Consider the following 26,783-nt stretch of genomic DNA (forward strand, 5'->3'; position numbering starts at 1 on the left):
ACCCTTCCTATAGTGACTGTGCATGTTTTGCCAAGGAGTGTTACCAAGTGTACAAGAAATAGCAGCAAAAAAAACTTTCAAAACCCTTTGCTCAAGGCCTGAGGAATTCAATACAGTGCATTATTTCATTAATTTTAATTTTATTTGATTAGTTGATATAGTAGATGTTAGTTACTTTTAATTTTATGCTGAGCGTTTGATAAGTGGCCAGCCTAGCAGCCACGCACATGGCACACAGCTACTAACCATCTGGAACAAAAGGCTGCTATGGCTCCTCAAATTCTATCCACAACTCCTTCCCTCTTTTCTCTTCGGGATTTTATCATTATATATATATATATATATATATATAATTAGCCTACTCTTGAGCTTCTTTCTAGTCCTTGGAAAAAGGAAACAAAGCGTATTTCTTTTTCGCTCCATGCATTGCAGACTTGCAGATTTTGTTTTCCTTTTCATGGTATAGTCATCTCTCCTTGTCTCAGTGTTTGTGAAAAATTGTCCTTTTCTTTTTCTTTTTTTCCCCTTTTGTTGTGAATTTTATTGGTGTTTATTTGTTTTGATTCTCAGAACCCCCAACCAAGGCCAATCCGGAGTAAGAAGATGACAACACTTTACCCTCCTGGTACTTTTATTTCTCAATCTCTACTACTTGGTTGGAACTTCAATGTCTCTATCTAGTTAGAGTTGCTTGCTTCTCTACTGCATTGTAAGTTCATCACATCAATTTAGATGCAAATTCAGAGAAGGATAAGTGCTGTACTTTTAGGCAAAGAGGAAATTCAAGATTTGCGCAAGAATGGTTTAGAATATGATTTTATGTTTTGAAATAAGTAGGATTTCTATGCTCACATGTGACTTGTAGCCTTACAATGCACCTGGTTAGAGCCTTGCGGTTGCTGGTGCTTGCATTCTTAGGTAGTATCGTTTCTGCTTTAGCTGCTGCCAATTCTTTCCTTTAGTAACAGATTAACAGTACTGGAAACTAATAATTGATATCCAATTATTGCTTAATATTTTTGCTTTTGATAGCTTCTGATCTAGATAACTAGTGTTTTCTGTCCCTGTCTCGGTCTTCATCTGTATTCCTTCTCTAAAGAAAAATACCACTGTAGCATTGAAATATTTGACAATTTGATAAGCTACATTCGTAAACTTGCAATAGTTACTTCATCTAACCCAACAATAGGAAATGTAAAAAGAAAAACTCTCATCATTGTTTTTGCAGCTTTCTTGGGACAACTCAAAGTTCTATTGTTCTCAGTTATAATGAAATTTCACTAATGTGTATAATAACTTGGCTCCTTCACTTATTCATCATTTCTTGCCATTTATCAAGATTGTCTTGCTTCTATACCAAATTTTAAATATTTTCTTCATGCGTTTCTCATAATTCTCTCTAGCCCTGGAGCATTGGCTTGAATGATTTTTGCCACCCTTATAATCTGTGTTCATCATTTGAAATAGAACAAGACTTATGTCTTTATGTTCAGCCACTGCTTGTATAATTTCTCTTATTCGTAATTTTCCACATTATGATGCTTGTTTGATAAACAGGCATTCATCACTTGACATGGGACAGGCTTCTTCCGAAGGGAAAGAAAGAGAAAAGTGGTTTATTCCACTTGAAAAGGACCAAACCAAACCTGTTCAAGCAGTTTCCATTCTAGTTGCACCACCTTCGGCAAACAGTGCTCAGAGCAGTTTGCAGAAAGTTACCGCTTCAGACAGATAGGAGAACCACTTCCAAGAAATGTTACATTAAAGGAAATCGTTAATACTCTGCCGGAAAATATAAATTTTCCAAGAGCTGACTGTATCATGCATCTTACTAATTTATGTTCTTTGTCCTGAACATGGTCAATTATTTTAAGATTTTTCCATTCTAGTTTTAGGATTTGTTCACAAGTTTAGTTTTCATAAAACATTGTACACCATTGGATCAGTGGCATCTATTGAGCCAAGGTGTTAAATGATGCTGGATTTCCAATACCAATTTTGATAACACTTCATATCGTGCATCAAACCATGATCTAATTTTGATATACCAAAGCAGGGTCCTTGATGGGGTAATCCAGATAGTCTTTTTCTAAAACATTATTTGCAAGTTTGAGGCGTAATAAAATAGTGATGCAAAAATGCTGAAGGATAATACTTCTGTAGATTTCCCTTCTCTAATGCTGCTTCAGTTGGATTCATGATTTCAAAGGCCTCATGGTTTCTACTTCCTCTTACTTGGGCACAGAGAGGGACTGCTAATTTAGCTCATTGTTCATTTAAAATTAATATATATTAAAGGGGAAATTACCAAAAAAAAAAAAAAATCTATACGTTCAAAATTTGTTCAATTTTATCCTTATACTTTTAAAATTACCAATTAAACCCTACTCTTTGAGAAGTTGCCCAATTCTACCCCACCGTTACTTAGACCGTTAAATGACTAATGGAAATGCCACGTCTCTCCCATGTCGCATGCTACATCAACCACTAAATTAATCCCATTTGAATCTCTAAAAATCCCACAAATCCCAAATTGTCCTAAATGAAAACCATAAAGCTCTATGTTCCTTCTTCCCCATTCTCCATACCCGACAAAGCTTTTTTTCTTCACTCTCCTTAAAGTAGACACCTTATTCCCATAAAATGGCTACTGTTTCGTCTTCAAGTGAGATGTCGCCTACTCAAAGTGAAGAGGTGTCTGTGGTTATGCGTATTGGGTGAGAGCCTCACTCTATACTTCATGGACAATGGGCAACCCAGGGCAAATGTTTTTCATAGATATTAGAAAGTAAATATATTTGATTTGTTACATGATGTTTAGGTTTGTTTATGAATAAAAACCAAAATGACAGAGAAGTGGGAACTTGTCAGTTGTTTTGTGGGTGGGTGATGAATGGGCAAATGATTGTGCCTTTTTCTAGTGGTATGATCCACCATGCTTTGGACATGAGAACGAGATCCTTGCTTTTTTGTTGAGGCTAAGAAATTCACTGAAGGAGAAAGTAAAAGCCTTGAAGGAGCTCATTAACAAAGTGACAGATAAATGAGTAGTGGTAAATGAGAAGTGTGAGAAAATGGAGACGCTTAGCATTCAATTACAATTCAATTACAATGCATAATTGAAGAGCTGACAAGGTCGAAGGAAACATTGCAAATTGAAATCTTGGAATTGAAGAAAGAGTTGGGGTTGCAGAGGAGAAAGAGTGTGGTTTATTTTGTGTTAGTTGTATTGGTTGTGCTTTATGTGTTGAATTTGAAAATGTATGGTAATAGGGTCAATGGAACTGGGTTATTTATGTTGCATTGAATGTAAAGGGTTGTGTATGTGGATTTTTATATAAAATTTGTTTCCTGGTTGAATGAAACATATTTTACAACTACATAGAAAAGAAAAGAATATAATAGAAAATCATACCTCGACTAGCACAAATCACAATCAACTGTAGGAGACAGGTAAGGATCACTCACTGTTGTTGGCACCAAATGCTTTGTTGTTTGACTGAATAACACATGAAAGGAAGGGACCACACTGTCACACCCTAACCTTTAGTAAGATGTAACATGATCCCATAGTACATCTAATGATTTACCATACTTCGTCTACCGATAACCCATTAGATATACTACAAGGGATTTTAAAACAATTTTCTTACATTTTCGAAGTAGTGAGCATTTTGGTAGGAATTAAAAATATTTAATTGAAGTTTCAAAACTAGTAAAAATTTTTATCCATTTTTATTTTTTCGCAAATTTTATAAAAATTTCGGCAGAGTGCCGTCTATATTTTGAGAAAACAGTTCTTCAAAACCTGTGAAAAATATTTCTAAATAATTTCATTGCACAGCCTCAATCTCCAATAATATCCCAAACAATACAGTGAACCATAATTTAAATCAAAATTCACTTTTCAAAATATTGTTAAAATAATTCCTTTCATAAATGTGGCATTAAAATTAATTTTACATACACAATCTTAATATACAGAAAGAAAATCCAAAATAATATTATTACAATTTTATCTGTACAACTGCTCAAATTACAGAGATACATATGTATACTATCATATTTATATCAAACTAAACTATCAGGGTATAGACAAATACCCGTACAAAAATTCTTCAACTATGCTCCTCTCTGACTGTAGCAGCTCACTCTGCTGCTATGTCCTTTTCTCTATCTGCGACAGCAAATTAAAGCTATCGCAGAGTAAAATTTACTCAGTGGTGCACAATAAAACGTAAAATGCATAACATAAAATCATTTATGAATAATTCATAATTCAAAAATCTCATAATCACATTTCACAATTTTTTTTCGAATCATATTTATAACAAATCATAATTTTCAAAGCTTAATATAACACAAATTTAATCAAACAATTTAATAAACAAAGTGTTGCCAATCAATAACACAACTTAGGCCATGACACAAAATTTCCAAACATGCCGTATTGTACACCACGACAAGGCAAACTCACCCCACTAATCGAAATCAATGAGGGAGGTGGCTAGCTAGCTAATGAGTACTCATCCAAACTCACCCCTCAGACTGGGAAGCCAGAGAGGGAGGAATATAGTCAAACTTACCCTATAAATGGAGGAGGAATATAATAAGGGACTGTCATACCAAGTGTGAATCAAAACAATTTAAAACTATTATGTTCAATTATAATTGATACAACAATTAAACAAACTTCATTTAAAATCTCCATTTCTAAAGTAGGCAACACACAAATTCTCAAATAAAATTTCCAAGACTATAACTAAATTCAAAACCATATTGTTCAAATATTTCATACAAATCAATAAATAATTTTCATTCCAAATTTCTATTGTAAAATAGACAACACAACATTCTCGAAATTCATAATGAATAAAATACATTCACAATGTATAACAAATCAATTTTCATTATGAAAACTATAATTTAAAAATTTTTGTGCACAAATATGGACTTAGTCACCTCTAGGCCTTCCGGGTCTTTTTTAGCTGAAACACAAAATTTGTAGTATCTCAGTAACTTTTTCTCACAACAATTCCAATAATTAATTCCTATAGCTTAAACTTCATCCTTGAACATTTTCATGTTGAGGTTACTATTCATGGTACTATTCAAGTCAAAATATTGACTTTCTTATACGTAAAAGGTATGGGAACTCCAACTATTCTCACATACCACATTTTGGTCACCGATTTTGTTGGTTTTGGTTGTTTTATCAAAACTTAGTTCTTTTAGGTAAAATTGAAAATTTTTAATTTTGGTATTCTATTTTGTACTGTTCCATTGGTCATGTTGCTGTTAGAATTTGCCTAAGTTTTCTTCATAGAACTTATTCCTTATTGTCTTAACTTTATTCTCCTTTTTGAATCACTCCATTTGGTGTTTTGTAGCTCAAGTTATAGCCATTTGAATCATGGTTGCTGGATTAGACTTACCCACATTTCTGGGCAAATTTATGGGTTCTGGCAGTTTTAGGTCATCAACTTTGGGTGGCTAATGACTTGGTCAAAAAGGTTAGAAAATTAAATTTAATTTTGACATCATATATGATGTCATCATCATGATGTAATAAGTCTCATTTTTGTTCTTTTTCTTTTTCTTTAATTTTTCAATAGTTCTTTAATTTAATTTTCGATTCTGAAATTTTCGTTTCTTCGATTTTATTTAACAGTTAGGTCAGGAGTCACCTCTAGGGGTGAATTGACCGAATTGCCCCTTGCCGGTTCAACCCGGTTTACAAATAATTTAATATTTCTTTCGGATCCCTGATCTAATTATTTGACCGGTTTAACAATTCTTTTTCGTGATTTTCTCTTTTCCACTGTGTTCGCAATAGTCCTAAGGACATCGGCGTCACATTTTACAGTTCAAAATTTGAGTTTAGACTGACTTCGCAGTCACTTCCTGCGAAGGTCACCCATCGCTGTGACTCTCTGCTCATTTAACCTCTTATATTCTGTTTTTCTTATTTATACTTAACTAATTGACAATTACTAATTATTTGTGTTCAGAGCTTATCTAGTTGTCTTAGATGTAGTTCTAATCCCCTTAATTATCCGGACCGACACCGGTCTCTGGAACAGTGTAATTTACCAGGCTATGCAAATAGGGGTGTTACACACACTCTCGGGCATGGAATCTTTGCCAACTTAATTAGGGATTTTAAATTCATAAGTGAATGCTAATTTGGGGAAACAAGGGTTTAAATAATGGGTCATTTACGGATTCAATTGTGATTAGTTTAGGGCGTGATGTGGCATGACACGTGGTAGTAACATGGCATTTCCATTAGTCATTTAACAGCCTGAGAGACGGTAGGCTGGAATTAGACAACCTCCTTGTGTAGAGTTTAATTGGTAATTTTTAAAGTATAGAGTAGAATTGAAAAAAAATTTGAAAGTACATAATTTTCCTTAGTAATTTCCCCTATATTAAATCCATTTCAGAATTCTCTTTTCTTTTAATTTTAGCAATTCATTCAAAAGTATCAATATATACCAAAACTTTTAATTCTTAGAAATTAATAATTTAGGCTATTACTTGAGTTTGCAAATAAAAAATTCCATGCATTTATTTCAAGGAAAATTTTTAATTAGATTTAGTTTATTATAAACTCAAAATATAAACATATGATATTATATATTTAATATATGAGTCTTATTATATTTTGTATCTTAAATTCACAATAGACAAGAGTTAAGCAAAGAAAAATCCTTATTCCAAATAGTGGAGTTATGAAAATTTAGGCCTAATTACATTTTTAAGGTCAATCAGCCCATTGATGTTGGGATTCAATAATTCATTATGTAGGGTCAAGCAATGTGAGTGGACCATATCTTGTTGCAAAAGAACCACATCCTAAAGCCCAGTAATAGTTAGCAGCATAAAATAATAATAATAATAATAATAATAATAATCTGGGGTCAATTTCCTTGGAGTTTTTTTAAAATGGTTTAATTAGAATTTAAATTCATAACATCATATTTTTAGCATTTTTTTTTAATATTTTACACTGGTTGTGATTTAAATTCCAAATAATTATTGAAAACGAATCTAATAGTAATAAACTAAAACTGATTAATTTCCAGGATATAATTCTAGCTAGTATCAACAAGATTACTGAGATAGTGGTAGAAATTTGTATCATGATAGACGTGGTATTGAAAATGGGATTTTAAATCACAGATTGATCACAGTGGCAGCTGTCCCATAATCAATGAACAAAAGTATTGATTAGGATTTTGGTAGTGCTGATATAATAGCATTACAAAAGGAGAGCAGACCAATTTTAGTGGCCAGTTGCATCGCCTGTATATCAATTGCACTTTTCATGTCAGAAGTCTCAAAACAGTGCCTACTGTACCGTTCCCCAACTCCTCTCTTCCAACACAGAATCTATATATACGCGTAGAATTATACGTTCTAGTAACTTCCAGATCCATGACCTCTACTTATTGAGATTTGGTTTGAATCTTTTCTCACTCATAAAAGAAATGCCTTGCCTTGGAGGGAAGAAAACGATTGCCACCCATCAAAGAAAGAGATTAAACCTATCAAGTTTTTTGACGTATTCTCATTCCCATTAATGAAAAAGAAAAGCTTTATGCCAATTTAACCTTTTTTAAAGCCAAAGTTGTACAAGTTCAATCAGTCCAGAGACGCAACGCAGACATCTTTTGATCTGTATAAGCTCATTCAACAAAGCATTTCAGAGAACCATAACAGGAATAAACAACAGAAAAACAAACAGGAACAGACATAAAAAGTCAATCCAGTAACAGTAAAAGCTCGATTTTCTTTTTGCCAGGTGGGGTTTAATTTTCACATTGCCTTTCTTTTCTTCTCCCCTTCCCCTTTTTTCGTCTTTTGGTTCTTCTTCTAAATATCTCTTCAGACCAAACATACGAAGTTGGTGGGAAAAAGAATCGTTGTCGTATCAAACAAGTTGATGAATCTTGATGTTGATGTGTTTGGTTAATTTGATGACTCTAGTTTGTTCCCATTTAACCCTGATCATGTCTAGTTAGCTACATATCAATATCACCATCATCACCTAGAGCTTGAACTTGAATATAGCCGCACCGAACAAGCAACCACCTGCGCCCACTGTCTCAGCCTCGTCTTCACCGTCTGCGGATTGTCATCTTTATCCAATTTTCCCATGAAACAATCAGTCCGCAATTAAGAAAATCAAACAAACATACAAACTTTTTTAAAAGAAAAGAAAAACAAAATTTTGTACCTGGACCGAAGATGGTGAGGGGGCTACCAAGGGGGGACGTCGAGTCGCAGTCAGACGCCGTGGACAAAGACGACGTCGTTGCCGTGACTGACTTTGAAACGGTGTCGCAGTAATGCTTGTTAACAGCATAATAAAATCCCAAAGCAGGCAAAGTATCAGATAAGCGTTGATCCACTTCAGGTGAGTCGAAACCGAAACCTAATTCGATGCAAGCCTTGAGCTCGTCGAGATCTTCATCAGTAACGCTCTTGCTTCTCCTATTCTTGCTGTTTCCTTTCCGCCGAAGCCAAGCCTCGTCCCGGTAAATATCCGGTGACCAAGAATGCTGCTTATAAAGCGGAGATGGCGCCAGCAGTTTCTGGTGTGGTTGTGCAGCTAGAGGTGGAACCAGATGCTGTGGTGGCGGGAGTGGCGGCACGTAGGACGGGGGGAGCGACATAGGCACAGCCCCGGGTGCGGGGGAGTGCGGCGGCGGCGGCCGGGGGGCCTCGCCTGGTGGGCTAGAGACCGCTATGGCTAAAAGGAAAATGTTAAAATTTTCAACTTGGAGAGAGAGGCAATGGGATGGGTGGATTATATGGTGGTGAGGTGGTGGGTGGTGGGACCGACAGGAGACTTGGTTTTGGTTGGTCTATGTCATGATGAGCTGTCGTTCCTTTCTTTAGAAGTTATAAATTGCTGTTCGGCTGTTTTTGTTTTCGTAGAAGATTAATAACCTATCGTTTGATTAATTATTGACCATTTCTGTTTGCTTCTTGAGAAAATTCAGGGAAAATTAGCAGTTGATTTTCTCGAGACCAAAAGCTTCATATGAACGTGAAGTTTGAACGATATATTGAATAATTTTTTTATTTCAAATTTAAAATAGGTCGAAGGACTTTTTTTTTTCAAAGGGTGGCAACTAAAAAAAAATTTAGCAAAAGGATATGACTTGAAAATTATTTATTTAGTAAATATTAATTTAATATTTATAAATTATTTATTTTGAATTAATTTATTTTAATAATTATTTATTTATATCTTTTTTATTAATTCATATTAAAAATATTTATCATAATTTAATATTTTATTAAATTAATAAATACTAAATAATACAATTTTCAAATATTTATAAAATATTTAATGTAATTCATTCACTATACTAATTTTATTAATTTTCTAAATAAATATTAATGCTCTTTTACATATAGATAATATTTTTATTTTTAAATTTTTTATATTATATAGTTATTAATTTTATGTACAATTTTTAAATTTTTTATATATCATAAATATTAATTTTTTAATTTTATAAATTAATCCTTATATGTTTATTAATTACAAAAATATGAGGATTTATTTATAAATAGTTATAATATTTAGGGTTATTTTATAAAATATATGGATGATTTTGTAATTAAAATTTTTTAAAGAATTTTAAAGTAATTAATTCATATTTTTAAGGACAAAAAATCGTTAGACGCTTCTTAGAGTAGCATCTAATAGCCAGACGCAACTCAAAGTAGTGTCCAACTACTTTTCAGCAATTGTCTTTTTTTTTGTAATTTTTTATTTGCTGGATGCTACCCATACTAGCGACCAACTCTCTCTCTTCTTCACGTTAGCTAAAACATCTATTTTTGATAAATAATTTTCAAATCACCCCCTTTTGGTAATTTTTTTTTTCAATTTTCCACCTTTTGAAAAAAAGCCCTTGGTCAAAGCTCCTCTCCTCCCCTCCCCCCAACAAAATTATTGTCTAATAATTAAATTGCATTCTAAACTTTTTTTTTTGTCCAATTGACCCCAATACTATTCAAAATTGCTCTAATAACACCAAAAGTTAGCAGAAGGTGATAGTGTTAACAATTGAAAATTGTTATGAAACCTGCTTATTACTTTGGGTAGCTACAATTCTCTTGTTTCACAACATCCTAATATAAAAAGGTAAAGTCTCCAATGTCAAAACACAAAATCATCATCATCATTTCCTTTGAAATTTTCTCTAAAAAACTCTTTGATTGACAATTGATATTGAGTAGGACAATAATCTCCATAGAGAGGTTAGGCCACCATGGGAAGGTTAGCAGAGTGCTGTGCAAGCTGCAATATTGATTGTAGTAGGTTGTGATTGTGGGCCAAATGGAAGTTGACAGCCAACCATGGAAAGGACCTAAAACCCTGCATCCAATAGCCGAACCATAGTACAACCATCTATTAGCTACCCATTTGAGTAAAACCTCTCTTCTCCTCATATCCCTTGCTTCTACTTGTATTGCTTTTCTAGGGAAAAACTAGACTTCGGTTATTCCAAAAACATGGGTTCTAGGTTTTGCAAGTTTGTTGATGATATTGGGATTTTTATTTTGATTTTGAAAAGAGCAATGAATTGATCTCAAATGGAAGTGGGATAACTTTGAAAGAGGTAAACATAAATTTGGGTTTTTAAGAAATACTGTTGTAATTGGGTTTTTAGTAGCAGATGATGAAGGAATCATGGTTATAGAGTGGTATGAGGTTGATGGTAATAAAATTTCTAGACGTTCTGGTAATATTTGACCCAAGACAAACAAATTAACAAACTTGAATAAGTTAGCTTGTGAGGAAGGCAAAGAGGACAAGGGACAAGGTGCATTGCATGAATAATAGGCCAAAAGTTATTTTGTCATTGAGCGTTTATAAGTATAAAAGATGACAGTAAGGTTATTGGTGATTCAATGTCGTGACCAATGCCAGGTTCTTTCTAAACTTGTTTTCTATCAATTTCGATTTTAAATGTTTATTTTAAATAGTTTAAGGGATCAATTGGAAAAAAAAAAGGCGCAATTTAACCATTGAATAATAGTTTATTTTGGGGGGAAGGGGGGGGGGGGAATGAGCCTTTGGCCTTTAAAATATCTATTTTTATGATATCTTCAATGTTCAATCTAATCATAATAAATAAAGGCTCTCCAATTCTCATTAACATAAAAAATAATCTATATATTTTTACATATTCATATATAATTCTATCAAAGCCTAATATGAATTACCTAAATCAATTTAATCTCTATTTTATGTATATATATATTTTTACAATTGATTACAAATCGATTACTAATTTTAGAGTCAATTAAAATAATTTTTTAATATAGCCATAAATTTTCTAAATCGATTGCTATTAGTAACTGACTTTTGAAATCGATTGCTAATCTTATATTTAAAGTTTTTCTATCATCAATTAGCAACTGATTTAATAATCAATTTTTAAATCGATTGCTAAATTTTTAAATTAACTATTTTACTAAAAAAAATAATAAAACTATATAATTAAATAGCCCTAATTCTACGTATTTTCAGTTTTAGAGATTTAATTAAGATATTTGTTCTTGTAATCTCTTCGATCATGCTGAAAATATAAAGACTCCAACAACAAATTCACATATAATTCTACCAATTCATAATATGAATTACATAAATCAATCAATTACTATTACATAGATATTCCATAATATTGTTTAATTGATATTACATCACTTATATGTCGTATAATTTATGTGCTATAAATTAAATAAGCTTTATACTATATGTGAATTATCTTTGACTTCTTGTGAATTCAACTTTCACCAAATTTTTTGTTTTCTAACTTTACAATTTGTGAATTCATAATTTAAGAAATAAGAATTTAGAGTTTTAATTGTGGAATCAGATTATAAAGAATTAGCTATTTAAACGATTCATTATGGAATTAGAAATCCAAGCCTAAATTTATAGGATTTAAATCCACATAAATGGAGAATTCAAAATTACATTAAATTAGAAGAGCGCTGTAGGATTCTAGTAAGTTAGACGGCGCCTTGAATTCTTACATGTTAAGATTTTTTTTGGCCTTAAAATCTATAATTGGTGCCAAGTAGGAAAGACTTAATATTGAAGTAATTAAAATAATAATAATAATAATTATGCAATTTTCCAAGTTGTCAATTTTGACGTATATGTACAATGTACTTGGCAACTGTCCAATTCTTCTCTACTAAGGAATTGTTATTGACCTAATGCGCTATAAATATTGATGCATACCGAATGCATCAATTAAAAATATTCTACCTAAACTATTTGTATATAGGGTAAGTATAGGTCGATCCCACATGAAATGAGTAAATACAAATAAGAAAATAGATCTTGGAGACACAAATAAACAAAAAAAAAAATTAGAACATACAAAATAAGTGCATAATCTAGCAAACTGAATATGTAAAGTAAAATAAAATGGAGGTTTTAATTTGTAATTACTAAACTAATTAAGTTAAAACTAAGAATACTAAAATATAAATCTAATGGTAATGACACTTATGAATATAATAAACAACTAGATTGTAACAAATTCAATATTGAAGGTGTATCTACCATGTAACATGTATCAATCATTGACTAAAAATATAAATTTATTTAATTGAGTAAATTGGTTATAGATATTAACAGCTTCCTTATCTTTTCTTATGTATTAGATTAACAAAAAAGTGTTCTACAATTAATCCATTACCATTACACTCAACCTAAGACAGAGCAGCTTATAGTTAAGTTTAATGATAGCATTAATCATTAGAAAGACATCCTAATTCAAGGTAACAAACTTATTTAGCATAATTCATTCAACCTAGACACTCATCTTTATAATGAAATAAATCATTATGTGTTATTTGTTGTCAGATTATTCACGCTGTTACATACTCAAACTATTTTAACTTAGCAATATGTTTTTATGCACAATTAATTAGTTGGCCACCCTAACTAATTATATATTCAACATTCATAAAATAAATCAAATAATAAGTGATACTCAATATATAACAAATTTGGATTTTATTAAACTCAAATTAAATTCTCATGATAATATGTTCCTTGGCTTCAACTATCTCCCTACTGAATTATAAAACTACTCACACATAACTAAGAATATTAAACAAAAGTAAACTAACAAAAGAAGAGAGAAAAGCATGCTAACCCTTTTAGAAGTAATTCAAACAACTTGGATCTGATGTTCAGGATGATGCACACCACTCCTAAGGATATAAAAGCACTTCACAAGCCAAAAGAAATAAGAAGAAATCACACCAGCAACTAGATCAAACAATCGATACCTTTGAATGCACAAAGAGGAAATTTGTCCACTATAAGTAGAAGAGAATTGATGAGCACTAGCTATGTATTTTGGACCTTTTCATAGAAAAAAAAATATGTTAACTAAGACTCCAGATCTGATTTAGAAGTCTTAGTTGCATTTTGGTTTAATTCTCTCTAAAAAATCATAGTTAAAGTAGGAAAACAAGTTAAAAAAGGAAAACAAGTTAAAAACAACTCCCCTTTATATAGATCTGCCACTTGCATGACCTAGGGGACCTACACATTTGTATTTCATTTATTTTGGGCCTTAAATAAAATAATTAAACCCACCAATTAAGGCCCTAACTCCTAGTTCTATATAACTCAACCTAAAGAGCCCAAACACACTCAATATGTGAACCTTAATGTAATCTAGCCCAATTGCTCTCATTTTTCATATATCACTTCAGAATATGTGAATTAAGGTCCATCTAAGCCCATAAGGTCAAATTCATACTCTAAATAGTAGATCACATACAAGCTCCATTAAAGTTGTCCAAAGAAGCTCAACATGGGTTGATGTCCAAATCTGTTCATTTTTTTCCATTAGCCTTCAAATATCATGAATAAGACTCCTCTATGCTTGTTTTGTCATTGGCTAAGTCCTCATCAAAATCGTATCATCATATGCCTTAAAATGGTTGATGTGTGTTTTGCTTCTTTTGTACTTGATTCACCTTTTTATGCTTCATAAGTCTTCCATGCTCTTATAAACACCAAATAACATCAAAACAAGCATTAACAAGTTTATGGGACTAGGGACAGAAGTTCTTTCATTTGGTTGTAATGGGACTAGGGATAAGATATGGAACAAATGATATATAAGTTAAAGAACCAAAGAAACTAGTAGAGCATCCAAAACTCATGAATTCATAACATAAAATAAATGCCAACCAGAATTCATTACATTACAAAACAAGCTCTTTTCTAGCTTCAACTTTCTTATTCACACCTTTTTAACAATAATAATTATAACAATTTTTGTTCTTTCATTACAGGAATGAAAACATAGGAATGAGTGCAAAATACTATGTTTTATTTCTTTCTTTTTCTTTTCTTTGAATTTTTTTTTTTTTTTTTTTTTGCTTTTCATTCCATACTTTTCACTTTACTTTTTAAGTCACAAGAACATCAACTATATACTTTCAAACTCATAACCCAATTCATACCACTCTTACAAATATTCCAACCAAAATCTATTCAAAAAGTTTTAAATGCTCTACTGATCCTATGGTTAGGTAGAAACACTTGTCTTTAATACTAAGGCTAATAATGTGGCTCAATAACAAATAATAGGAATAATATAGGCTCAAAATTAGCTCATTAAAGGAATAATTCTTAGTTGTCAATAGGTTGGCTATTTAAGCTGGTCACACCTAATTTGCCTTCATCGATTAAATGCATGCATATATTGTTACACTCATTTCATATAGGCATTTTAGGGTAGTTTCGCATCCATTTTGCCCTTATATTTTAGTATATTTTATGTTTTTAGCTTTATTTTAGCTTATTTGTTAACTTTAGATACTTTATATTTGATTTTTGTAATTTTGTTGTTTTTGATAGGATTTGGTGGCAAATCGAAGATCAATGAGTGCATTAGGAAGTGATTTGAAGAAATTTGGAATTCTTTAAGAATGGAGGAAAATTGAAGAAATCAAGCTTTGAAAGAGCAAGTTAGCCGAAATTTGCTTGAGACTTTGCTTATGATGTTGCTTAGGGTATGTCATATAAGCTTAACCTTAAGCCTGTTTAAGCTGAAATTCAAGCACGGCTTAAATCCTACATATTCAAGCTTTTACTCCACAACCTACCAAGAATTGCTTAAGATCCTACTTAGGGTAAAGCGGCAGTGCTTAAGGTGCAGCACAAGTCAAGCTGGAAGTCAAGCATGAGCAGAAAAGTCCATTTTACTCCAAGTCTGCCGAGATTTGCTGAGGGTCTGCTTAACCTTAAGCAGACAGTGCAACCAGAGGCTGAAATTTGCTAAGAAGCTACTTAGGGTTAAGCCGTACCCTAAGCAGACTGCTAGAACGTGAATAATGCTGTTGATTTGGATACTTTTATACCTCATTTCATATCTACTCCTTGGCTCCTATTTACTTTTAGGGCAACTTTTTGGGACCATATAAATTCATCATTTCCTAGTTTTTGCCATAAGAGGAAAGGGGAGAAAATAAAAAGGAAAGAAATATAAATAGAGAGAGGAGGAGAACGCCATTTTTTCTGGAGAGGAGCTGCTGCAACTATCTTTTGGAGCTCCAGAAACTAGAGTTTCGGGTTATTCTACCTGGGTTTTTCTATTTTAGTCCTCTTATCATGTTTTTCTTTACTTTTCCATCAATCTTTCTTGTAAATACCATTATGAGTGAGTAAACTCTTTAGATTTCAGAGTTGGAAAATATGTTTTAGATTAATTTGTGGATTTGGGCTGGATATTTCCTTATTTTACATAAATACGAGTCTTAATTCCTTTCTTGTGTGCTTAATTTACTTACCTAATGTTGGTATCCATTGGGTATTGTGTTAATCTTTGACTGAAGGACCGAAAGGTGAAGGTCATTGATAGATAATCAAGGATTGAAACTTAAAATCACCTAGATTTAGAAATAAATTAGGATTTTAAGAGGAATTAATGATTGGTTACAAAACTTAATGGGTTTTAAAGTAATCAAATAACATACGAAAGTAGGTTTGGTTATTTTAGAACACACTTTGGTTTTCTTGAAAAAGATATCATAGGAATTTAGAATCAATTTCCTTCAAACTCTATTTTTCCCTTAAAATTGGAATATCCAAGACAAATTCCAATTAATTTATGCATAAACCCCCAACTCTGGAATCACTTTTGACATAATTAGACTTTTATTTAAATTACCCATTATTAATTTAGTTTAATTGCAAACTAGATTTAGAATTTAGTTGTTTGCTCTTTACCCATTCCTATTAGATTAATCATTTTACCTTGCTTATTTACAATTACCATTTATTCATCAATCATTAGCCCAAATAATCGCTTCATTCATAGTTTGGTACTCAAACGGAAAATCCTCGTGGGAACGATACTTGATTTATCACTCTATTACTTGAGATGACCCGTATACTTGCGGATACGCCCATCAAGTTTTTGGTGCCGTTGCCAGGGATTTGATTTTTGTTTGATATTGAACGATTGTTTGTTTGGTTAATTTGGGCATTTTATTTTATTTTCTTTTTACCATTTTACTTTGAGAATTTATTTATTTTATTTTTCAGGTACTTTATTTTATGAGAAGGACAAAAAGTGAAGAAATCAATTTATTCTTTGATCCAGAAATAGAAAAGACAGCAAGAGCTTTATGAGCAGAATCAAAAAGGAGAAAAGCTAAATTTAAAGCTCAATAACAATAAGAAAGAGCACAAGAGCAAGAGCAATTACAAGAAGAAATGGCCAACAAGAATAACAACCGCTCTGTGAAGGATCATGGCTATCCTAACATTGGGGATTTCATGCCAAGTATCACAAGACCAAGAGTAAAAGCTAATAATTTTGAACTGAAGCCTGCACTCTGTCAGATGGTATAATAATCACAATTTGGGAGAAGTCCAAGTGAAAGTCCACATTTGCATCTAGCACACTTTCTTGAGATCAGTGATATGTTGAAGATAAATGGAGTTTCTGATGATGCAATTCGACTCAGATTATTTTCTTTTTCTTTGAAGGACCGAGCTAGAGAGTGGTTACATTCTTTGCCACCAGGTTCTATCACAACATGGGATGAACTTTCTCAAGCATTTTTAGCTCAATATTTTCCTCCAAGCAAGACAGCTAAGCTAAGAAATGAGCTGACTTCTTTTAAACCTAGAGATGATCAGAGCTTATATGAAGCATGGGAGAGGTACAAGGATTTGCAAAGGAGATGTCCACATCATGGGATTCCTAAATGGATGCTTGTTCAAGACTTTTACAATGGAGTTTCACCAGCTATTAGAAGTACAATTGATGCATCTTCTGGAGGTGATCTTATGGAGAAATTTGAAGATGAAGCTTTTTCTGCTCTTGATAAAATTGCTTATAACAACTACCAATGGAGTTGTGAGAGGAATGAGATCAAGAAACCAGCTGGTATGTTCAAGCTTGATGCCATGAATATGATTAATGCTAAGTTTGATGCTTTAACAAGGAAAATGGACAAGCTAAGCATGAAAGTAGATTCTTCAGCTGGAGGTTCTAATAATTCAGTAGAAGTTGGAGCTGCAAATGTTAATTGTGTAGCTGATTTTTCTGCACTTAGTCAAGATTTTTCAAGTGAGCAAGTGGATTATGAGGGGAACTACAATTAAAGACCAGGTGGTAACCCATTTTCTGCAACTTATGATCCAGCATGGAGAAACCACCCTAATTTTTCTTGGGGAGGTAGAGAAGGACAAGACCAAAATTTTTAGCAACCTTCTGGGTATCAACAACATTAGAATTTTTAGCAGAATAGTGGTCCTTCTCCTGGAATTCCTAAACCTCAAAATGCACCTGCTCCACCTCTACCACAACAAGCACAACCAGACAAGATAGCTAGATTAGAAGCTATGATTGAGACTCTACTTATGAGCCATCAAAGTCAATAAGATATGATTTCTTAATTAGCATCTAAAGTAGATCAAATGGCAACACACAACAAGATGTTAGAAAATCAAATAGCTCAATAAGCTAGCTCTTCAAATAATAAAGCATTTGGGAAGCTCCCTAGCCAACCAAAAAATTCAAGGGAGCATTGCAAGGCTATTACATTGAGAAGTGAAAAAATATTAGATAGTGGAGATAAAAAGATTGAAGAGAAAATTAAAAAAGAGAAAAACAGAGAAGGAGATGAACAAACTGAAGTTGAAGTTAGAATTGAAGCTGAGAAAGAGAGTTCAGTGGAAGAAAAAGAAAGTAAGGAGAGAGAGAGCAAAGAGGAAGAACTTAAATATGTAGCACCTAAAGCCTACATGCCACCTTTACCATTCCCACAAAGGTTCCAGAAAGTGAAGTTGGATAAATAATTTGCAAAGTTTTTGGAGGTATTGAAGTCTTTGCATGTGACTATTCCTTTCACTGATGCCTTAGCACAAATGCCTTCATATGCTAAATTTTTGAAGGAGATTTTGTCTAACAAGAAGAAATTGGAGGAATTTGAGACCGTAGCTCTCACAGAAGAAAACAATGCTATTTTGCAAAATAAACTTCCACCCAAACTGAAAGATCCTGGTAGTTTTTCCATACCATGTCACATTGGGGATATCTGTATAGATAAGGCTTTATGTGATCTTAGAGCTAGTGTTAGTCTAATGCCATTGTCTATCTATGAGAAAATGAAGATTGAAGAAATGAAGCCTACCACCATTTCACTATAGTTAGCAGATAGGTCTATTAAATTTCCAATTGGGGTGATTGAGAATGTTCGTCTGAAAGTTGAAAAATTTTTCATACCAGTAGATTTTGTAGTATTGGAGATGGAGGAGGATGTACACATTCCTATTATTCTTGGTAGACCTTTCCTTGCTACTGCTGGAGCTGTGATTGATGTAAAAAATGGAAGGCTTACATTAGAAGTTGGGGAAGAAAAAGTTGAATTTAATTTGTTTCAAGCAATGAAAAAGAAAGATGATTCAAATTCATGCTTAAGAATTGATGTGATAGATGAAGTGGTCAGAGAAGTGCTCAAAAGGCAACATCCTGAAGATCCCTTAGAAGTTTATTTGGTTTATAACATCAAAAAGGGGGATGAGATTGAAAAAGTTGTAGAATATGCTACAATCTTGGAAGGAAATCCACCTTTGCCTATGGCTAATATTGAGAAGATTGGAGATTTGAAGCAAGATACAACTTCATCATCAAAGTTTGAAAAAAGTGAAGCACTGAAGGTAGAGTTGAAACCTCTTCCAACAAATTTCAGGTATGCTTTTCTTGGTCAAAATTCTACATATCCTATGATTGTTAGTGCTAAACTGAATGATTGTGAAGTTGAAAAATTATTAAGAATTCTTAGAAAGCATAGAAGGATAATTGGTTATACCATTGATGATATTAAAGGAATACATCCTTCTGTGTGCATGCATAGAATTTTGTTGGAAAATAATAAAAAAGCCTCTAGAGAGTCACAGAGGAGATTGAATCCAAATATGAAAGAGGTTGTGAAAAAGAAAATCTTGAAATTGCTTGATGCAGGTATTATTTACCTTGTTTCTGATAGCAATTGGGTAAGTCCAGTTCATGTTGTACCCAAAAAGGGGGGCATCACATTAGTGGAAAATGAAAATGATGAACTAATACCTACAAGGACTGTAACTGGATGGAGAATGTGTATAGACTACAGGAAGCTGAATAATGCAAATAGAAAGGACCATTTTCCATTACCATTTATAGATCAGATGCTTGAGAGATTAGCTCATCATTCTTATTTCTGCTATTTGGATGGCTATTCAGGGTTCTTTCAGATCCCTATTCACCCAGATGATCAAGACAAAACCACCTTCACGTGTCCCTATGGTACCTTTGCATATCGAAGGATGCCATTTGGACTATGTAATGCCCCAGCTGCATTTCAAAGATGTATGATGTCCATATTTTCTGACATGATTGAGGATATTATGGAAGTGTTCATGGATGATTTTTTTGTGTATGGTAAATCTTTCGATGAATGCTTATCTAACTTGTCTAAAGTTTTGCAGAGATGTGAAGAGTTTAATTTAGTTTTGAATTGGGAAAAGTGCCATTTTATTGTACAAGAAGGAATTGTTTTGGGACATCTTGTATCAAACAGGGGTATTGAGGTGGATAAAGCAAAGGTAGAAATTATTGAGAAAATATCACCCCTGACATCTATGAAGGGAGTGAGGAGTTTCTTGGGGCATGCTGGATTTTACAGGAGATTCATCAAGGATTTCTCTAAGATTTCTAAACCTCTTACCAATTATTGAGTAAAAATGTGGAATTTCATTTTGATACTGATTGTATGAATGCTTTTTGCAGGATAAAGGAGGCTTTGATATCTGCTCCTATTATGCAGCCACCCAATTGGTCATTACCTTTTGAGTTGATGTGCGATGCTAGCAATTATGCCATTAGGGCTATTTTGGGACAAAGGAGAGATACGAAGGTGTATGCAATATATTATATAAGTAGGACCTTAGATGATGCTCAAATAAATTATTCTACTACAGAGAAAGAGTTTTTGGCGTTGGTATTCGCAGTAGATAAATTTAGGTCCTATCTTGTGGGGTCTAAGGTAATAGTGTACTCAGGTCATGCAGCTATCAAGTATCTCCTTCAGAAAAAAGAGGCCAAATCTAGGTTGATAAGGTGGGTACTACTCCTTCAAGAGTTTGACTTGGAAATTAAAGACAAGAAATGAGTAGAAAATATATTAGCAGATCATTTGTCTAGATTGAGGCAAGAACAAGGAGATAATTTGGGGAAAGAGCTTTCAATAGATGATTATTTTCCTGATGAGTAGCTGTTGGTAATCATGAGTGCAAAAATCCCTTGGTATGTAGATTTCGTGAACTATTTGGTGTGTGGAATCCTTCCACCTGATTTAACATGGCAGCAAAAGAAGAAATTTCTTTTTGAGGATTACGATTGGGAAGAGCCATTTTTGTTTAAGAGATGTGGAGATTGGTTGATTAGAAGATGTTTAGCTAATGAGGAGATAGGGAATGTTATTAAAGATTGCCATTCTTCACTTTATGGGGGTCCTATGAGTGTGACAAAGACTGCAGAAAAAGTTCTTCAAGCAGGGTTCTTTTGGCCATATATGTTTAGAGATGTGAGAAAGTTTGTAAATGTATATGATAGGTGTCAATGGATGGGTAATATCTCAAAAAGAGATGAAATGCCCCTCCAAAACATATTGGAAGTGGAACTATTTGATGTGTGGGGCATTGATTTCATGGGACCCTTTCCATCATCCTTTGGACACAAGTACATGTTAGTTGGGGTAGATTATGTGAGCAAATGGGTTGAAGCTATACCATCTCCAACTAATGATGTTAGAGTTGTGATTAAATTCCTTAAGAAGTTCATTTTTACAAGATTTGGAACTCCACCTGCCATTATAAGTGATGGAGGTTCTCATTTTTGCAACCATCAATTTGAGAGATTATTACAAAAATATGGAGTAAAGCACAAGATTGCAACACCCTACCATCCACAAACTAGCGGTCAAGTGGAGATCTTAAATAGAGAGTTGAAAAGAATTCTTGAGAAAACAGTGAATAGTTCAAGGAAAGATTGGTCACTAAAGTTAGATGATGCTCTTTGGGCCTATAGAACAGCTTTTAAAACTCCTATTGGGACCACCCCATTTAGATTAGTTTATGGGAAAGCTTGTCATTTACCTTTGGAGTTGGAGCATAGAGCATATTGGGCCATAAGGACCCTGAATTTTGACTTAAAAACTGCAGGAGAAAAAAGAATGCTGCAATTAAATGAACTTGAGGAACTTAGATTGGATGCTTATGAAAATGTCAAGCTTCACAAGGAAAGAACTAAGAGATGGCATGATAAGCATATTAGGAGGAAAGAATTTCAGGAAGGGGATGTTGTTCTCTTATATAATTTTAGGTTAAGGTTATTTCCCAGAAAATTAAAGTCAAGATGGTCAGGGCCTTACACTATTATAAAGGTATATCCCTATGGAGCTGTTGAGATAGGGAATGAAACCTCAGGTACTTTCAAAGTTAATGGGCAAAGATTAAAGCATTATATTGTTGGAGAACCCATACAAAAGGTTGTAAAGGTTTTATGGCTTACTTCCCCAATTGGGGATATTTAGGTGATTTGGAGTGGAAGGTCAAGCTTAAGACCTTAAACAAACGCTTCTTGGGAGGCAACCCAAACATATCCTTTTATAGTTTATTAATTTTCCATTTCATTTCATTTTCAGTTTTTACCCTCATTAAACTCAAAAGTGACATTTGTTTATCTTTTGTAGGTCATTCATGAAGATTGGGCAAATTGATACTTGTAGCAAAAAGAAAGAATTGAAAGGGAGCAAGTATAAAGTAAAATTCTGCACTTTGTCTAGTACCTATGAACAGTAACACTTTTAAACTCATGCTAAATTGCTGATATTGAAATCTACTTGATAGCACATGTTTGACTCTGTGTCTTGTGTAAATTCTATGAAATGCAACTTAAATGAGGATCATTTTTTATATTTAAGACTGATGTGAGCTTTATTAAAGTGCAAAAATAGTGTTTGTTAAGTTTTATCTTTTAGTGTATATATAGTTTTGTAGTTAGTTAGAATTTGCATGTTTTTTATTGAGTTACTACTAGTTTTTGTAGTCTGTTAGTTTTTGTTACTGTTCACGCTACTGTTCATGCTGCTAAAGAAGTCAATTTCTATGTCTTTTCTACAATTTTTGAATGCTTGGAACTTGTCTCAAATGCTACTAAAAATGTCCTTTGGGTATAAGCTTAGGAGTAAGACCATTTCGTTGGGTTTGCAGAAAGGTAATCACAATCCATGCCTAATTTGAGCTATTTGCCTTTCAATTCCTTCATGGTTGTATTATGCTTGCTAAGTTTATGAGAGATGATGAGCTTAAATTATTCAACTTTGTAGTGTTAATGTGTATTTGGTAATTGCTAAGGGTCATGATAACATTCCATAGCATTTGGACTGTTTTTGCTAAGTAAAATCACAATTTTTCCCAAAACCTGCCAAAATTTACTGATGATGTTGCTTACCCCAAGCTGTACCCTATGCAAATTCTGCTTAACCCTAAGCAAAATTCTGCTTAACCCTAAGCAACACCAGAATCTTTAGTTCAACAAATGATGATATTGCTTAACCCTAAGCTGTACCCTTTGCAATACATGCTTAACCCCAAGCATAACCCCAAGTTACCAATTGTTTGCTCTACATTTTAAAAGTCCCAAATTTTCGCCACTTTTATTCCACCCTCACTCCCGATTAACCAAAGCGCTGTTCCACTCCCTCCACCATTTTTTCCTGCCATTCTTGGGAAGTTAAAGAGATTATTTCTCTTTATTAAATGGTGAGAACCAAGATGTGGTCCACCCGTAAACCCAGAAAATCCAAACACTCAGTTAAATCGAAAATGGCCACTCCATCTTCACCTTCTGCTAACCCTAACCCCAGTCCCAGTCCACCACCGCTATCCCAGTCACCACCACAAACACCACCACTACCTCAATCGTCTCCACCATCTTCACCACCACTACCCCAAAACCAAACACCAACCCACATCCCGCCGACCCCCCCCCTCACACTACAAAATGAAGCCCAAAATGAAACATCCATTTTCGAAACCCAGATTCAAGAACCGATGCCTAAACCCGCCCCAACCCAGGCCAAATCTAAAGCTAAAGCCAAAATGACTGCTGGTAGACCCAAGAAAGCCCCTGTCGGAAAAAGAAAAGGAAACCCCTCTGTTTCTTTGGACTTTAACTCTTCACCTCAGGTTTCCTCTGAACCAGTCAGTAAAAGAACTAGGTCATCATCGTCAATTTCATCACCAGTGGCTCCAATCCCTGTATCTCAGTCACCCTTAGCCTCTCCCTAGCCTGCCAGTGCTCCAGCAGCACCTGCGACATCTGTCGATGATATAGAGGAGGTACTTTCTCCATTACCTTGGGCTTTTAAAGACATGGATATGAAAAATGCTTATAAGAGTTTAGCCTCTAAGACCATTTCGGCAAACAAATATATGGATGAGCAGATTTTAAAAGAGTTAGGAATTTATGACTCTGTATTTGCTTATTTAGATGCTGTCAACTGGACTAAGTTTGCTAGGATTAGGGAACCAGTGTACAAAGATTTGACCTTGGATTTTTTGAGTTCCTTAAGGTTAAATTTCAAACCTACTGTCCCTGAGCATAAAGATGTGATCTGTTTTAGATGTGCTGGCATTGATAGGGAGTTAGACATGGGTTCTATGAGTGAAATTTTTGGTTTTCAAGATTTGGGCTATAAAAGCATTGAGTGGCAATAAAACATTTATGATCCTGTTAAGTTCTGGAAAGAAATTGCACCTTATGGGGGTTATTACAGGCAGAGGACAGCAAAGGCCACTAGGATAGTGGATCCTATGTTAAAATACCTCCAAAGATTTATCTCTTACACTATTTTAGGCAGGGGACACAGTAATAGCATTGTGGGTGCTGAAGATTTATTTTTCTTGTGGTGCATCAAGGAGAGAAAACCAGTTAGCACAGCCCATTTCCTAGCTACTCATTAGCACCAAACTGTCACAAGGCATACCACAGGTAGCATAGTTTTTGGAGGCTATATAACTGCCATAACCAATTCATTTGGCTTTGATGCTAGTTTACATAAGTTGCTGCCAGTGTCTGGTGAGTCCTTTATAGACAGCACAATGTTGCTCCACATGGATCTTTGTAAGAAGGTAGGAGATACATATGTCTTGTTATAGCAGCATGCTGATGCTAGTGGGTCTGCAGAACCAAGTGCTTTTGCACCAGCAGAACCTCAAGCAGCCACTGCCCAACAGTTTTCAGCAAATATTTTGTCCATCCTAAGATCCTTGGAATCTAAAGTAGCCAGCTTCACTGCCCAACCATTTGCTCCCTCACCTGACACCACAGATATCCTTGCAACCTTAAAGAGCTTAGAAGTTAAAATTGATACCATGGGTCAGCAGCAGGACAACCAGAAGAAGAAGCTAGAAAAGAAACTTAAAAAGAGATTTTAATCTCTTAAAAAGAAGCAGCAGCAACAACAATTTCAAATATTGGAGCTCTACAACAAATTGGCTCAATCTTATAACAATTTATATCAATAGGGCCAAGACATGCTCCAGCAAATGAAAGAACTCACATAAAACTTTTAGATTGCTTTTGAAGCTTCAGATCACAATGAAACTACTGCAGAACCTGGAGCAGACCCTGATGCAGCAATAAAGCCTTAATAGCAATAGCAGTAGCAGCAGTTTATTTAGTTTAACAAGTTTTTATTTCTGTATTTGTTCCTATGTTTGTTCCAGTCTTTGGTTTCATTTTATCTTTTGTTTGTTAAACTTCAAACTTTGGTAACAGATGTGATTTATCTTATTTTATGGTTGTGCTCACACTTACATATTTTCTTTAGTTTATTCTCTCCTGTTTTATTATCCTATATGTTTTTGCAGTAGTGAATCTAGTTCTTTTCTGAGTACTCGTATTTTTCCACCTTAGTACACATTATCTTTGCATTTTCTCCTTTATTCAGTTCTAATTTTGTGGACATTAATGAGTGGTATAGTTTACCTTCAACCAAATCTATTTCATTTCATCATGAGGTACTAAATCACTTCCAATTCTTTTTATACTTTTTTTTTTTAGCATGTTCCCAGTGCTTAAGATCTCGCCTAACCTTATGCAGATCTCGCTTAACCTTAAGCAACATCTTAAGCAATTTCTTAAGTAGTGTAAATTCATATATTTGGGATACTTTTTCACATTTTTCTCTCTAAAGCTTCATTGTTAATATCATTTTGAGCTAATTTTGAAATTCTTGAGCCTTCATTGATTTAATCCCCAATTGTATTTATTTCATTAATTGATTAGTTCACATAATTTTGCCTATCTTTGCATTCATTTTAGACATTGAGGACAATGTTTCATTTGAGTTTGGGGGTGAGGCAAAATTTTTGCAAAATTTTTAAAATTTTCTTTAAAATTTTCATTCATTCATTTATTGCATTTCATTCATCCATATATAGATAATCCATACACTTATACATATACCACACACATGTCTATACTTATACACATACATTTGCATATAGTTTTCGTATAGATTACACTTAGTTTTAATTTGATTTATGCATTCATTTTAGGATTATGCATATCATAAAAATAATTTTTTACCTTGTCCTTAGAGGATTGAGAATTGCTTTGAAGAGCAATTAAGCTTACTTAGAAGGGTTTGATGGATTGAAAGTTCTGGATAGGTGCAAAGTTATTAGATCCTTGCCTTAGTTTATATCTTTTTAGCCAAGGGCCAACCAATCAATTGCGTTGACTTTGAGTGCCTAGAGAAAACTCTAGGGTGAGAAGTAGCTAATTGATGTCTTACCAATCCTAGCTAATTGATGTCTTACCAATCCTAGAACAATCTTTCTAAACCTTTCAAGGCGAAATCATAGCATGCACTTGAGAAAGAAATGATCTAGGCATTCTTTGAATTTTAAACTCATATTTTAGCTTTAGCCAACCTCACTTTAAAATTTCCCTTTGGAACCAATTTGAGCCTACATTTATCCCTCTTATTCCTTTGGATCCCACATTAATGCCTAACCATAAACCCAAACACCTACCTACCCTCTATAAGAATAATTCTTTGAGTGATAGATACAGCTAAAAATAAATAAATAAATAAATAAAAGAAAAAAAATATAATAATAATTAGTTGGGAGAAGTGACTAAAATAAA

The 26,783-nt window shown here is 33.6% G+C and overlaps 2 protein-coding genes, 1 long non-coding RNA gene and 1 other non-coding gene across 4 annotated transcripts; 2 read left to right on the forward strand and 2 right to left on the reverse strand.

The window, feature by feature from the left end:
* Positions 1 to 338: 338 nt before the first annotated feature.
* Positions 339 to 2,007, forward strand: LOC110673690 (uncharacterized). Its single transcript, XR_002498524.2, has 3 exons — positions 339 to 460; positions 571 to 625; positions 1,558 to 2,007. It is a non-coding gene; the product is annotated as an uncharacterized LOC110673690 (long non-coding RNA).
* Positions 2,008 to 7,600: 5,593 nt separating this feature from the next.
* On the reverse strand, positions 7,601 to 8,831 carry LOC110673685 (uncharacterized). Its single transcript, XM_021836843.2, has 2 exons — positions 8,243 to 8,831; positions 7,601 to 8,144 (listed from the first exon to the last, which is right to left on the reverse strand). The coding sequence occupies exons 1-2, from the start codon at positions 8,679 to 8,681 to the stop codon at positions 8,050 to 8,052; spliced, it is 534 nt and encodes a 177-aa protein (XP_021692535.2). The 5' UTR covers positions 8,682 to 8,831; the 3' UTR covers positions 7,601 to 8,049.
* An 8,342-nt stretch (positions 8,832 to 17,173) lies between these two features.
* Positions 17,174 to 17,280, reverse strand: LOC131181936 (small nucleolar RNA R71). The gene has a single exon (XR_009150406.1). It is a non-coding gene; the product is annotated as a small nucleolar RNA R71 (small nucleolar RNA).
* Positions 17,281 to 23,449: 6,169 nt separating this feature from the next.
* On the forward strand, positions 23,450 to 25,279 carry LOC131181394 (proline-rich receptor-like protein kinase PERK14). The gene is made up of 3 exons (XM_058149441.1): positions 23,450 to 23,884; positions 24,785 to 25,004; positions 25,215 to 25,279. The coding sequence occupies exons 1-3, from the start codon at positions 23,450 to 23,452 to the stop codon at positions 25,277 to 25,279; spliced, it is 720 nt and encodes a 239-aa protein (XP_058005424.1).
* Positions 25,280 to 26,783: the final 1,504 nt, after the last annotated feature.

The sequence above is a fragment of the Hevea brasiliensis genome, chromosome 7 (genome assembly GCF_030052815.1).
Source record: "Hevea brasiliensis isolate MT/VB/25A 57/8 chromosome 7, ASM3005281v1, whole genome shotgun sequence".
Lineage (NCBI taxonomy): Eukaryota > Viridiplantae > Streptophyta > Magnoliopsida > Malpighiales > Euphorbiaceae > Hevea > Hevea brasiliensis.